Source organism: Chenopodium quinoa, unplaced genomic scaffold (genome assembly GCF_001683475.1).
Source record: "Chenopodium quinoa cultivar QQ74 unplaced genomic scaffold, ASM168347v1, whole genome shotgun sequence".
NCBI lineage: Eukaryota > Viridiplantae > Streptophyta > Magnoliopsida > Caryophyllales > Amaranthaceae > Chenopodium > Chenopodium quinoa.
The window spans coordinates 8,272,985-8,288,687 of record NW_018743920.1 but is presented as its reverse complement, the minus strand read 5'-3'; the positions used below and the strand labels follow the sequence as shown (position 1 = coordinate 8,288,687).

Sequence of the window (15,703 nt, the reverse complement as noted above, 5' to 3'; positions counted from 1 at the left end):
TATCCAGACCTCAAATCAATCTTTGAGAATACTTTTGCACCTCGAAGTTGGTCAAATAAATCATCAATACGAGGTAAAGGGTATTTGTTCTTGATTGTGATCTTGTTTAGCTCCCTATAATCGACACATAACCTCAAACTTCCATCCTTTTTCTTCACAAACAAGACTGGGGCTCCCCAAGGTGACACACTCGGTCGAATGTATCCTTTCTCAAGCAACTCATCTAATTGTTTCTTTAATTCTTGTAATTCAGTTGGTGCCATCCTATATGGTGCTTTAGAAATAGGAGTCGATCCTGGAATTAACTCGATGGTAAAGTCTAATTCTCTTGGTGGTGGCATGCCAGGTATCTCTTCTGGAAAGACTTCTGGGTACTCACAAACTATAGGAATGTTAGTTACTAATGATTCAGATGGGTTTAAGTCAACCACACTACAAAGATAACCACATATCCTCTTATCAATCTGGTGAGCTTTCAAAGCAGCGACTATTTGGATATTTGGTTTTCTTTCAAACTTTTGATAGGATATCCTTTCTCCATTTGGAGCCTTAAGGGTTAAACTTTGCTCAACATAATCAATTTTGGCCTCATGCTTAGTTAACCAATCCATACCCAAAATTATGTCAAACTCAGATAAGTCAAAAGCTATCAAATTAGCTGGGAATTCGACTCCCTCTAAAATAATTGGACAGTCTCTATACATGGTTCCACATTTTACGGTTTCTCCAGTAGGGAGGGAAACACTTATGCCAAGAAAGTCATAATATGGTTTCAATTGCAAACTATTGGCGAATATTGGGGAAATAAAAGAATGTGATGCTCCAGAATCAAAGAGAACATGAGCATGTGAAGAATGGATAGAGAAAGTACCAGTGATCACAGTGTCATCATTATCTGCCTCATCCTGTCTCATCACATAAACTCTTCCAGTTGTGGGTGGTCGAGGTAGATTTCGGTTTGTGCCTCCTGTGTTGTTCCTTCCTCGATCTGCACCAGATGGAGCAGGTCCCTTTGAAATTGGTGTAAATGTTATGAACTTAGGACAATCCTTAATATAATGACTAGGACTCCCACATCGGTAGCAAGTATTGGTACCGACACGACATTCATTCTCAGTATGGCTTCTCCTTCCACATTTAGCACACACTACTTGAGATCTATTATTCTGATTTTTGTTCCCTCCTTGCTGACCTTGTCCTCTATTACCAGAGTAACCCCCTTGTTGACTTTGGTTTTTCCTCTTTGTTCCTCCTTGGTTTTGGTTATCATTCCTCCTTTTATAGCCAACATTTTGTGCCTCTCGAAGTAATACAACCCTTTCCACATTAACTGCTACATCAACCATATCTTGATAAGTAGTAAATCGTTGAGATGATAGCCTGTCCTGATATTTCAAATGGAGACCTCGTTCGAAACGATTCATCCTAGATTGTTCCGTTGATACTAATTCTGGTGCAAACCTTGATAACTCCATGAATTTGTTTGCATAATCCAACACACTCATGGTTCCTTGTTGCAAGTGGAGGAATTCATCTTCTTTTTGTCTCCTCAAAGACAATGGATAAAACCTATCTCGCATCAACTCTTGGAGTTTGGTCCAACTAAATCCAGACTCAATTCTTCCTTTCCTTGTTGACCTTCCACCATAAACTTGCTTGACTGGTGAGATAAAATGTAGCAAAGTCAACTTTCATTCTTTCAGGACATCGCAAGGTCTCGAACAACTGATCCATCCGGTTAATCCAATCTTCAAACTCGACTGGATTAGGCTTACCATCATATGATGGTGGGTTAAGGGATGAAAACTTTTTAAACATTGACGCACTATCTTCCTCATTCGTATTTTTCTTTTTCCTAGAATCTTGAACTAGTTCAGCTAACAACGTACTCACATTCTCGAGTCGTCCCATTCTTTCTTCGTACTCCTCTAAGGGTTGCTCCTTGTTGTTTTCCTCATGGACGTTTTCTTCGTGGACCATTTCATTTCTTATAAAAACATCGTTATGGGTTTCTTTGGAGGCATCGGTAGTTCCCTTGTAACTTGCCATTCTGCACATCAAATGTGATTAAGAAAACTAAGAATGGAAAAATAAACCCCTTTATCTCGTTCCTACACTCACACTCAATTCTATATATATATTTAAAACATATTTTAATAGTTAGTGATCTTATTCTAAAAATCTAATCAACTTTATATATAAATGTAAAATCAGTAGGGTTTCACAGGAACCGTTGCTCTGATACCACACTGTAACACCCCGACCTCTAATTCAATTCTTAAGATAATCTTAGCAGCGGAATTAACCTAACACGGTCGGAACGTCACTGCCGTAAATCCCTTACGAGATTTACAAGGCAACAAACATACTTAATTAACAAACTTGATTTATAAAACATAGTAATCTATTTATAACAAACATTATTCTTAATTTTTATAATAGAAAATCCTATCTTATCTCAAACTTTATTAAGTAGCTTAGTCTTACTATTCAAATTAAACAAATTAAAACTATAACTACTATTAAGTGATAACTGAAAGTAAAATCCTCGCTACTACTCGTCTCCATCATCCCCAGCAGTACCTAAAACATAAAAACATAAAAACGGGTGAGCCAAAGACTCAGTAACGAACTACTCTAGTAGTGTAACATCATTTCAATTCATTTTAGTTAACAAAACAGGGAGAATAGAGTATCTTAAAACATTTAATAAAATTCATATAATGATATATATATATATAACGTTCATATTAACATGCTAGTCGCTGGCAAGTATGACATGGCGGAACGTCTTCCGCGATGGGCCGGTGCCCATAACATAGAGCAGATGCTCGACATAGTTGGACTAATGCCCCATGGGTACATGCATGACCGAAAAGTAACCTGTAAACATATACTGCCAGACGGACTAGATTTTTCACTGTTATTTATCATGTTGTGTAACTTTTACATAAGTCATTCATAGATTCATGACATACTTTCGTAAGATCCAAAGATCAATAAAACAACGTTTATCAATAAAATCATTCATATAAATAATTATACTGGAGTACATTAATAAACACAATCATCATCCCGTAAGTCAATAAATCCAGAGATATAATTAACTTTCAAAATTGACATCATGGTTTTATAAACACATTTTGAAGGGAATTGCGGGTACTAGCAATAGCCGTTACCTCGATTTACAGTCTGATAACCTTTCTGTTAGCCTTTATTCTATCGTTCTCACTGAGCTCCGAGGTCCGATTCTTCTTAAAAATATAAATTATTGCATTAGTAGGAAAAATGATTAAAAATATACTCTTTAATTATTTTAGTATAAAATCAACAAACTTATTTCTAAATACAAGTAATACCATACGTAGCTTTATGACTCAAAGAAGTCATAGTTTTTCCACTAAATCATTAACTTAAGTATAAGAATTATTTTTGTATTACAAGAAAAACAATACTAGATAACAAGATTTCTCTTTAAAGAATAAATATGAACATTGAAACAATACTACTTATACCTTGGGCTAATTAGTAGTATACGAAGCAATAAGGTAATGGGTCTTAGAAGGCCATTTTCATTAGTTTGACAAGAAAGTTTACGAAAGGAGAAAAGAAAGTATATAATGAGTTAATGACACTAGTGAATGGTGGTGACGTTTTATATATATATATAGAGTAATATGGTTGCTAGAATGAACTTGAAAGAAAGAAGAAGATAAGATCAAGATTTGCTAAATTGATAATCATGGGGTTTTGAGTGACCAATTATATGGAAAGGCAAAATTAGACTTTGTATTATAAAGCTCTTAACCGTGAGGGGAATAGAGAAGCAAGAGGTGGGTTTTGTTTTCTAGTTGAATGAAGCAAAGTTTATCCTTTGCTCTTTTGTTTCTTAACGGTGAAGGATCAATAGCTTACAAGAAAAGATTATAAAATTTTATTAAGTGATAAGATTATCACAAGAATTAGGCAACTAATGGTAAAGGAAACAGTGAGAAATGAAATTATCAATTCTTTTCTTAGTGGTGAAAAAGGGATGAAGTTAGGAGGTGGATTTTGTCTCTTATGATAAGTAAGGGCATTTTGGTCATTTTTTTTTCGGGTAAAAATACATATTTTGATACAAATCTTTAAACATTTTACTGACCGGAAATAAGCTGTAAAATAATAATTTACTTTCCTTAAAATTAGCTTCTGAAATAATATAATATTAAAATAAAATTCAAGATTAAAACATTCGTTCTTGTTAAAACAGAGACAAAACTTTAATTAAGCTAATAAAATAAATATTAGCGTATAATAAATTAGGTTTTAAAATCTCGGGTATTACAGTTAGGATTATAATTTAGTAAGCTATAAGCAAGAGTATTAGTACAACTTTCAAGAAAAAAAATAATTTCAATCATAGTGTGTTGCAAATAGCCAAATATGGTGACGTTTCATTTCTAGAGAAGAGTTGCAAGTATAAAAATACGGAGGATACTTATGCATAAAATAACTTAGTGATGCAAGTATCAATTCTTAGTGATTTATAAACCTTATCTCGTTGCCTATCGACATTAAAATCATATTAGGTTTAAAGCTACCCAAAACTGGCAAAACGTTATCCTAAATTGACTAAAAGTTACCATAATATTGTTCTTAGTACACTAATTTTATTGTAAACCGTATGTACATAAAAAATTTGAAAGTTTAAACCAATCGATAAGGCAATTGGGAGACGAAAAGTTATAAGACCAATGGAGAGACATGATAGCATAATTTCCTATATTAAAGATTTGATAACAATGTACAATGTATAAAAGCCTTCTCTTGCCAAGGCAGCTATAAGTACAACCAAGTCCTTAGGATAAGAGCCTAAAGAAGGGTCAACTGCAAAGCTGAGAGCAAAGTCGTTGAACCCGGGAAGAGTTATCATCTATCAATGGATATATGTGGCTTCGTCCACTGCTGAGGCATGTCACGTTCACTTTATCTCCGAGCTCCATCGACTGCAATCAATGAAATGCACACAAGCAGCAAGTGTTAATCGCAACATCCAATGAAGAGCAGCCTAACCTAAATTAGCACTTAGGCTATGTTCCTTTTACTTTAACAAGGTTTCCCAAGTTCAATTCACTAACTACAATAACACTTCTCAAATAAGGGGCCAATAAGGGTTTATAAGTTCATATGCCAAGAATTAAGGTGAAGAAAAACAAAGCCTAGAGTCGTATGAATTCATTCATAGATAATAAGAGAATAGCCTACATATATTGTTGAAATTAACCCATAAAACATTTTATAGTTCTTTTGCATGTAATTGAGACGAATGTAGGTCATGTGAATTACCTCACAAAGCAGTTGTTGCGACTTGCAGCTCCATTTAGAAGAAGGAATACAGCTCAAATAATGGCACCATGAACAATAGTCATTCCCATTTACTCCTCTAAAAAGCATCACAAGTCCACCCGTAAATCTGAAAAAATCATTCCTGGTGGTTAGCTAATATGTAGCCATAACAATTACAGAAAACAAAAGTGTAAATAACAGCAGTGATGTTCCCTCTCACGATGCAATAAAATCAGTAAGAAATCACAAGAGGCCAAGATTGCCAGTTGGCAATAGTTACAAATGAAAGTTAGAGAACAGTATAAAAGTTGGAGCGCACAACCAAGAATCAAGCTCACCCGCCAATCAAGACTACAGCAGCGACGATCCAAAGTACGTATTGATATGGCTTGTGCTTAGATTTACGAGGTCCAGCAGAAGAGCCTATATAAGTATGCTTTTGGCTCACCCATCCATATTGCGGGCGAATCAAAAGCATAAATCCAAGAAAAAATCCTGTGATAAATCCACCAATATGAGCAAAATTGTCCACATGAGGGAGAACTCCAACAGCCAGATTCAAAATGATGATCAATATAAGGGTCAACAAAGCTGCCAACTGGTTGTCAAAAAACATAGTATCATATGAGATATGACAAACAAGGAAAGTAAAGAACAGCAATGAGCGAAACAAAGCTTCAAGTACCTTGTTCGCATAAATTGTCCAATTTGTAAGCAGCTCAGAGAGCATAGCCCCTAGAAGACCAAATAATGCACCAGAAGCACCAACAGAGATTGCAGATTGGAGAAACAAAGATGACAATATGTTTGCACCAAAACCAGAGATTACATACAACAAACCTATCTTTACTGTAGAAAAGATGAGGCTAGAGTTAGAATAGTGTAAGAAAACGAACTAATGAAAAATGTTGTATAAACTTGTCTATTGCCAATAATTTCTAAAGGAAACATGAAAAGTGGAGCACAACAAAACCAAACTCTAAAACAAATTCATAATTCAAAAAATGAATTGCTGACATTTTTAATAACCACAGTGCAGAAGAACTCAGCGCGCAAAGACATTTCAAAACATATAGTGTAGGTATTTTAAAAAAGCAATAAGACTGTTATTAGCGCAAAAACATAACAGAAACATAAAAGGCCAAATGTAGAAAGAACTAAGGAAGCATACCAAAACCAAACTCTTGCTCAAGTCGTATGCCAATAAATACAAGGCTCAACATATTGGCAAGGATATGTACTACCCCAGCATGAAGCCATATGCTGGTAATCAACCGCCAAGCTTGATGTTGTATCACAACCTTATACACCTCCAAAGCTCCCATCTTCTCCAACCTGAACATACAAGTTCATAACTGTAGTTTAGATCTCTTATGAACCCATGTTAAGAATGAACCCACAATAAGTGTGAAGACTGCATTCTTACAAACCGCTCTCTTCTGAAAGTTCAGCCCAAATCGCCTTAATAATCAGTCCTCAGACTCCTCACTAATATAGCATCAAATCATCAAACTGTGAACCACCTAATGAACCTAGAATGTAAGCCTCATCATCTTTGGCTCAAGAAGAACCTATCTAATCTTAAATCAACAACACACTACGGAGTAAATCGAATCGCCACATAGTTGCACTACCATCATTCTACATACTAGTATTAGAAATTAGCACTAACATGCTTTCAGGCAGACTAAAATCCCTACATCCCAAGTACCATCTCAAATAAATCACACTCTAAATAGTAAATACTACTGTACTCTATTCAAACCATCAAATCATGAGTTCAAACTTATTAAAAAGAAAAACCCCATAAAAATGCACTAATTCTCATCCTCATTTCAAAATCAAACAACACCAACCAGTTCAACAGAACACTAGTTTGCAGCCCAGAAAACTAATTTAAGCTACTTCAACAATAATTATCAGAAACCCACCAAAAATACATGATCAAACATACATATTAAAAAAATAATTAATTCAATGAAATAGGAAAAGCAACTTACGCAGCAGAAGAAGGACCAAGAAGAGGGTTTTCCTTGAGAGGTTGAAAAGAGAACCTTCCCAAAAACCTCGCAAAGCAAGAGAAAGAATACTTCGGGCAATCATTCACATACATTGTTATCAAAAACAACAACACATTCACCACCACAAACGACGGAACCACCCATGGAGCCCACCTATTAAACGGCCGGAATTCCATTTCCGGCGGATGGGCCATTCTTCACCAAAACCCCAGATAATTTTTCAGGTGAATTTGCATGAAGATGAAGAGAATCATGGGTTGGAACCGAAAAAAATACAGTAAAATTTAATAAAGTTTGTAAAGAATTGATGATTGATTTATAAGGTGGTGAATGAAATGAAATAAGAATGCAACCGTTTTATTAAGGGAAAAGAACGGTTCACCAATTTTAATAAGGAATAAGGAAAAAAAGATTAAAAAAACGGGCAGTTTCCTGGATTTTTGGGTCTCTAAAAGTAGTCAAAAACTCGTTATTCGGATTCCTTGGCTTTGCCGGCTAACAGTTCACCCAAAATGATGTTGATTGTAATTTGTACTCTGTAATAATGATTTTTTGATGAAGAATCTGGGTCCTCTAAATAATTGTCCGTTGCTGCTTTGTGTTGTGTTGGCCCATTCGTTGTATTCCGTTTTGAGGTTCTCCTCCATTATGGTTTATGGATGATCGTTTAGGTTTCATGTTGTTCACTTTATCATGTTTTTTTTTTTTTTTTTTTTTTTTTTTTTGGGGTGCAAACGAGGGGCTAGGTCCCAAAGAAAAACAAAAAACACAAGAAAACTATGGGGGAACAAAATAGGGGAAAACTACACCTAGGACACCATCGTGGAGAATACAGCATAGGGCCAAAGGGGGTATTTGAATGAGTTCAATTCGATTGGCCCTGTTGCCTACTTGCCTTCCCTGTAAACATGCTTCACTTCCACAGTCCAGCTCGCTTCGCTAATCATTTGCTTGCAATGCTGAAGAATATGGTAGCATTCACCTCTATAATCACTCTTCGCTATTTAAAGCCAAAACATCAGCCTTATTATCCATCTGAATTTGCAGCCTTGGGATACCCATCCTTTTTGCAAGCTCAATACCATATTCCACAGCCATCATCTCAGCCTTATGGTTGTTGCCTTGTGAAATGTTGTTTAATTCGTCTTAATGGACGATATAGCCATTAGATGGTCACATAAATAACCATGGTGGTTGTTGGTGCAGTGGTAATTGGGGTTGAACCTGTTAGGGAAGACTGTGAGTTCGATCCCCCACAATAACAATTGGGAGGAGACTGAAACCTAACCACTCAAAACCGAACCCAAACTTTGGATTATCCCAAAGGGGGAATCGGGTGGGAACACCTAAAAAATAAAATAAAGAACTATGGTGGCTTTGAGGAGATGTGTTTATAACAACAAAATTGATAATGGATGGTTCCAACTGTTGGAATATATAGAGTGTATGTGGGGAGCCAGGTTGCCGCGCCCGCGGCATAGGGGTGCCGCGCCCGCGGGTCTGGGGAGAGCCCTCTCCCAGGGCGCGGCCCGACATCTCCAGAAAGTTGGGAGTGAACCATGTTCACCCTGTCCGCGATCGCGGCCCTTCGGCAGTTGCAATTTTTCTTTCGTTCTTTTTATATTAAAAAGAAACGATAGGAAGGGTGTGAAAGGGAATCAGTTTTTTCTCTTTTTCCCAAGCATTCTCCATATTTTCTGTGAGAAATTTTGCAAACTTTTCATTGAAAAACACTTGAAATTTAGCCAAATTTGTGAATTATTCATCTATATTTCGATTCTTAGTGCAAAGAACGAAGTGTTGTCTTTTGTATCACAAAGAGAATTTCCGGTATAAACCCAAGCACCATTGTGGGGGAAATTAATCTCTTTAGGAAAGTGTTTACATGCCTAAGACAAAGTATCAAGGTTTGAGACTTAAGTGGTCATCGGAATTCTCATGTTCATGTTCATCTTCAAAGGCTTGGAATTAAGACAAGTTAGTATCTTTCACATTAGGGTTTATCTTTGTAATTTCTGTATTTCATTGATATTTTGGTGCTTGGTTTGCAATACTTTGATTAGTATTGATTATTGTATAATTTAGTTGAAATTATACTTTGTTTTAGGTTTTGTTCCCACAAACTTAAGTAATTCTTATAGTAGAATTGCTGTAAAACCTAACAATCTAAAGAGATTAATCCTATCTTTAGCAAGCATGTCTAGTGTGAAAGAATTGACCACAAATTTTGTTAAACTGAAAAAGTTTGACGGTGTGGAGTTTCGGAGATGGAAGAAGAAGAAGATGTATTTTCTTTTTACATCTTTGAATGTTGCCTATGTCATAAGTACTCCAAGGTCTGGTGAACATGAGAATGAAACCTTAGAAACCGTTTGGGAGAGGTCGAAATGGGACAACAATGATTTTATTTGTCGTGGTCATATCTTGAATGGTATGGAGGATAACTTATTTGATGGCTACCAAAATGTTGAGTCGGCTAAGGAGCTTTGGGAGTCCTTAGAGAGCAAGTACATGGTGGAAGACACGTCAAGTAAGAAGTTTTTAGTAAGCAATTTCAATAATTTTAAATTTGTCGATAGTCGGTCCATAATGGACCAATTCCATGAAGTACAACGTATCTATGGTAATTTGAAACAACGTGGTATTTCTATGGATGAATTATTTGTTGTTTCAAGTATTATTGACAAGCTGTCCTCTAGTTGCAAAGATGTTAAGCATGAGCTTATACATAAGAAAGAGGACATTTCATTGTCTGAGTTGGCCACCCATCTTCAAGTTGAAGAGGGGACAATGTCCATGGAAAGTGCAAAGGATGGGAATCCTACCACATCCACCATTAATGTGATGGAGGAAGGTAAATCTAGTGCTTCAACTAGTGGAAAACGTAAGCATGATAATGCTTACAAAGGAAAGTCCAAAAAGAAAATGAACAATAACAAGTTTTCTTGTTGGGAATGTGATAAAACTGGACACCGCAAGAAGGACTGTTTCATTTTCAAGAAGAAAATGGAGAAAGCCAAGCAGGGTCAAGCTTCTAAGAGCAAGGACTCATCCATTAAAGGTAATCCTTTACATGAGGTTGAATTTAACTCCGGTTTGGATTTAAATGCAACGGATCCTAACATTTATATGGTACAGGATGATGACTCATGGTGGATTGATTCGGGGGCTTCTAGGCACATATGCAAGATGAAGCTTTGGTTCAAAACCTTTCACAAGGTTGGTGATGGAGAAGATTTATGGGGAATAGCTCAACCATCAAGGTCCTTGGAAGAGGAAAAGTAGAACTAATGTTTAGTTTGGGGAATGCAATCATTCTTAGGGATATGTTGTATGCTCCAGAGATTAGTATCTTGTATCAGGTCCTACTCTAAATTTTCTTGGTTATAAACTAGTATTTGAAGCTAATATATGTATTATTACTAGAGGTGCAACATTTATAGGTCGTTGTTACTTAAGTAATGGATTGTTTAAACTCTCTTTGAAAGACAAGTATGTATTTAATGATGATGTTTGTTTAAATATTAATAATGACAATGGTGTGAATTTGTTTGATTTATGGCATTTTAGATTAGGTCATGTTAATTTCAATAAGTTGAATTACATTTCTAAACTGATTCATAGTGACTTGTGTGATTTTCATAGTACTCCTTCTTTGGGGAATAAAAGATACATGATTACATTTATAGATGATTATTCTAGGTTTTGTTATGTGTATCTTTTACACTCCAAAGATGAAGCTTTGGTAAAGTTTGATATTTATAAAGGGAAGTAGAACTGCAAGTAGAATCTTTAATTAAGAGAATAAAAACCGATAAGGGAGGGGAATATTATGATCCAGCTTATTTCCAATCTTTGGGTATAATTCATGAGACTACAGCGGGTTATGCACCACAATCAAATGGTGTAGCTGAAAGGAAAAACAGAACTCTTGAAGAAATGGTTAATTCCATGTTATCTTACTTTGGTTTGAGTGAAGGGTTCTAGGGTGAAGCAATGTTGACAGCTTATCACATTCTTAACCGGGTTCCCACTAAGGGAAAACAATTTACTCCTTATGATCTTTGGTACAAAAGAAAGTCAAACTTGAAGTATCTCAAGGTTTGGGGTTGTAAGGCAATCGTAAGAGTGCCTGACAACAAGAAAAGAAAGCTCGGTGAAAGGGGCATGCATTTTTATAGGTTATGTTGAGCATAGCAAAACCTATAGGTTCTATGTAATAGAACAAATTGACTATATATCGATACATTCGGTTATTGAGTCAAGAGATGCAATTTTTTATGAAAACCGATTTTCATCAATGAGTAGACCAAAAGATCTACAAATAAGTGCCAATGATAGGGTGATAGTGGAGTTGAATGATCAACTTGAAACTCATGAAGATACATTTGATAATGAGAATGTAGAAACTCCTCAAGTTAGGAGAAGTACTAGGGAAAGGAGACCTAAGAACTTTGGTGATAACTTTATAATTTATTTAGTTGAAGGTTCTAGGGATGTCCTTAGTAATACTATTCCATATTGTTTTAATGTGGATAGTGACCCAAAGACTTATAGTGAGGCCATAACTTCTCAAGATAGTGCATTTTGGAAGGAAGCTATAAATGATGAGATAGATTCCATCATGGGAAATAATACTTGGGTCATAGAGGATTTACCTCCCGGTTGCAAACCTCTTGGTTGCAAGTGGATTTTCACTAGGAAAAGGAGGTCGGATGGCTCCATAGTGAAATTTAAAGTCAGATTGGTTATCCAAGGCTTTAGGCAAAAGCATGGTGTTGATTATTTTGATACCTATGCACCGGTTGCAAGAATTACCTTTATAAGGTTATTGATTGCAATGACTTCGGTATATAATCTAGTGATTCATCAAATGGATGTCAAGACGACATTCATTTATGGAGATCTAGAGGAAGAGATGTATATGAAACAGCTTGAAGGGTTTGTTTTGGAAGGACAGGAAAATAAGGTGTGTAAATTGGTTAAGTCATTGTATGGATTTAAACAAGCACCAAAGCAGTGGCATCGAAAATTTGATGACACGATATTGTCCTTTAGATTCAAAGTGAATCAAGCAGATAAGTGTATATATAGAAAATTTGATGACAAAGGTCATGGTGTCATCATTTGTTTATATGTTGATGATATGCTTATTTTTTGTACAAGTCTACAACAAGTAGAATTGACCAAGGAATTCTTATCCTCATCTTTTTAGATGAAGGATTTGGGGAAGGCAGATGTCATTTTGGGCATCAAGATTATTAGGGATAATGGAAGATTAATTTTGAGTCAATCTCATTATATTGAGAAGATGATCAAACGGTTTAAATGTTTGATAAGAGTCCTGTAAATACCCCCATGGAACCTAATGTTAAATTAGTTAAGAATTCAGGGAAAACGGTTTCCCAATTGGAATATTCAAGGATAATTGGATCCTTGATGTATGTCATGACAAGTACAAGACCGGATATTGCATTGGCTGTAGGGAAACTTAGTAGATTTACTAGTAACCCGGGTGTACAGCATTGGTTTGCAATTCGAAGGGTCTTAAGGTATCTTAAAGGTACATTGGATTATGGTTTGACTTATAGTGAATTTCCTTCGATTTTAGAAGGCTATTCGGATGCAAGTTGGATCACTTACAAAGAGGATAACTCTTCTGTTAGTGGTTGGGTGTTCATGTTTGGGGGAGGTGCCATTTCATGGTCTTCCAAGAAACAAACTTGCATTGCCGATTCCACTATGGTAGCGGAGTTTATTGCTCTTGCTTCAGCTAGTAAGGAAGCTGAATGATTGAGAAATCTCATATTTTAGTTGCCTTTATTGCCTAAGCCAATGCCACCGGTGGCAATCCATTGTGATTCGAATTCGGCGTTGATAAAGGCTTATAGTCAAGTGTATAATGGTAAGTCTCGGCATATTTCACTTAGGCATAGCCTAGTGAAAGAGTTTATCAATGATGGGGTCATAAGTCTTGACTATGTTCCAACAAAGTTGAATTTGGTGGATTGCTTTACAAAGGCAATGCCAAGACATTCCATTATATTTGCTATGAATGGAATGGGTTTATGTCCTAAAACACGAATTTGTGAAACCCAATCTAACGCTTGAAGAAACATCAAGTCTTAGATTCAATGTGGTTGAATTGCATTTTTGTTGTTTGTTAGCAATGTTTGATGACCCATATTGCTATGTTACTTGTGATGTGTACGGTAGCGTTTATTTAAAGTTCTCAAAGATTTAGAGTTGAGAAGCTTTAAATGAAAGTGTTTAGTCACAAGGGCACTATTACGTATATGAGAACCTACCTATATAAGTTCGAAGTTTAGCCGCTTCAAGGAGTTTAGATGGACATATAGACTTTGATGAACTTATGAAAGATACGAACACATGGCTGTTTAAAAGTGTCGAGTGATGATTAATTCGATTTGTCTTGTGTGTACTTCACCTTCGAATGGTTTGGATATATCCGTGTGATTCAATCCATATGGAAATCATGGGATATGATCATCGTTAAGTGTGTTGTACTAGGTGTCAATTCAATCCGTAGGGACATTGACATTGATGCATGAGATGTGGTTAAATTGATAGTAGTGGAGAAGGTTTAAAAGTATACACTCTATATGGGGGAGGATTTTTGGAATATATAGAGTGTATGTGGGGAGCCAGGTTGCCGCGCCCGCGACATAGGGGTGCCGCGCCCGCGGGTCTGGGGAGAGTCCTCTCCCAGGGCGCGGCCCGACATCTCCAGAAAGTTGGGAGTGAACCATGTTCACCCTGTCCGCGCCCGCTGCCCAGGTACCTGCGCCCTCGGCTCTTCGGCAGTAGCAGTTTTTCTTTCGTTCTTTTTATAGTAAAAAGAAACGATAGGAAGGGTGTGAAAGGGAATCAATTTTTTCTCTTTTTCCCAAGCATTCTCCATATTTTCTCTGAGAAATCTTGCAAACTTTTCATTGAAAAACACTTGAAATTTAGCCAAATTCGTGAATTAGTCATCTATATTTCGATTCTTAGTGCAAAGAACGAAGTGTTGTCTTTTGTATCTCAAAGAGAATTTTCGGTATAAACTTAAGCACCATTGTGGGGGAAATTAATCTCTTTAGGAAAGTGTTTACACGCCTAAGACAAAGTATCAAGGTTTGAGACTCAAGTGGTCGTCGGAATTCTCATATTCATGTTCATCTTCAAAGGCTTGGAATTAAGGCAAGTTTAGTATCTTTCACATCAGGGTTTATCTTTGTAATTTATGTATTTCATTGATATTTTGGTGCTTGGTTTGCAATACTTTGATTAGTATTGATTATTGTATAATTTAGTTGAAATTATACTTTGTTTTAGGTTTTGTTCCCGCAAAGTTAAGTAATTCTTATAGTAGAATTGCTGTAAAACCTAACACCAACGACGCAAATGGCTATTTTCGTGGACTAGTGAGATCCATAGAATATTTTTTCTTTATCTTATCCGAGCATGAAAAAGTTGAAAATTCTCCAAAATCAAGACTATAATGCATGTTTTTGGACCAATTTTACAAAAATATTCTGTGTTGAAAGTAGATGTAAGAGTTCTCACCCGGAATCTTAATAGTTGGTTGGAAGTATAACATATTGACATGCATACCTTCCAACTAACAACATGGATTCATGAATTTTGTGATAGAGGTAATCAAGAAGTAGTGAGTTATACTGGATGGTTTCAATCATTGACTACTATGATTAGGCATCTCGGGGTCCTATCAAAATGTCGGGCACCACTTAACACAAAATACATGAGGCGTAACTATGTGGGCTATAAATCACATATTTATGTTGAGATTAATTTTGAATAAGAAATGCGGAGTGATCACAAAAAATGGTTAGTGTAACCATTTTTGTTAAACTATCATAAATCACATCCTTAACAAAATTTATTGAAACAAAACAAACAAAACCTTCCACGATTATTGGAGTAAAATTTAACATGCATATGAGTGAATCATGTTAGCTCTAAATATAAAAGTGTAACCATTTTTGTTATTCGAATGAAGTATCATAACACATTAGGTCGACATAAGTTATGTGATCTGGGCCATCTAGCAGTAAGACTAGTTTGTCGTGGACCTCGTGGGCTGATACTGTGATACAATGAGCAAGCGGACTTAACCATGAACACAAGTTACATTAGAAGAAAGCCAATGGTCAATGTTTTTTTTTTTTACAAAGATCAATAGTCAATTTTATTGAAGTACCATTTAACATTACAACAAGTCAAGACTTACAAACGAACTTACTTAAATAACTTCTATTTATGTCCACCACAAATTCTACATAGTATATTGTTAATTATTACTCGTATTATTATACAATACACCAGAATAA

The 15,703-nt window shown here is 35.9% G+C and overlaps 1 protein-coding gene and 1 long non-coding RNA gene across 2 annotated transcripts; both read right to left on the bottom strand.

Moving 5' to 3' along the window:
• Positions 1-2,366: 2,366 nt before the first annotated feature.
• Positions 2,367-4,088, bottom strand: LOC110688410. Its single transcript, XR_002504590.1, has 3 exons — positions 3,516-4,088; positions 3,180-3,254; positions 2,367-2,583 (listed from the first exon to the last, which is right to left on the bottom strand). It is a non-coding gene; the product is annotated as an uncharacterized LOC110688410 (long non-coding RNA).
• Positions 4,089-4,669: 581 nt separating this feature from the next.
• Positions 4,670-8,194, bottom strand: LOC110688407 (RHOMBOID-like protein 1). The gene is made up of 6 exons (XM_021865146.1): positions 7,329-8,194; positions 6,500-6,663; positions 6,014-6,177; positions 5,667-5,926; positions 5,329-5,455; positions 4,670-4,988 (listed from the first exon to the last, which is right to left on the bottom strand). The coding sequence occupies exons 1-6, from the start codon at positions 7,541-7,543 to the stop codon at positions 4,866-4,868; spliced, it is 1,053 nt and encodes a 350-aa protein (XP_021720838.1). The 5' UTR covers positions 7,544-8,194; the 3' UTR covers positions 4,670-4,865.
• Positions 8,195-15,703: the final 7,509 nt, after the last annotated feature.

Excerpts from the sequence above, each read along its gene's own strand:
- LOC110688407 (XM_021865146.1), bottom strand. The coding sequence starts at position 7,543 with ATGGCCCATCCGCCGGAAATGGAATTCCGGCCGTTTAATAGGTGGGCT. Across the intron at positions 6,664-7,328 it reads CTTGGTCCTTCTTCTGCTGC|GTTGGAGAAGATGGGAGCTT; the intron begins GTAAGTTGCTTT and ends TTGTATGTTCAG. Across the intron at positions 4,989-5,328 it reads CGCAACAACTGCTTTGTGAG|TCGATGGAGCTCGGAGATAA; the intron begins GTAATTCACATG and ends CATTGATTGCAG.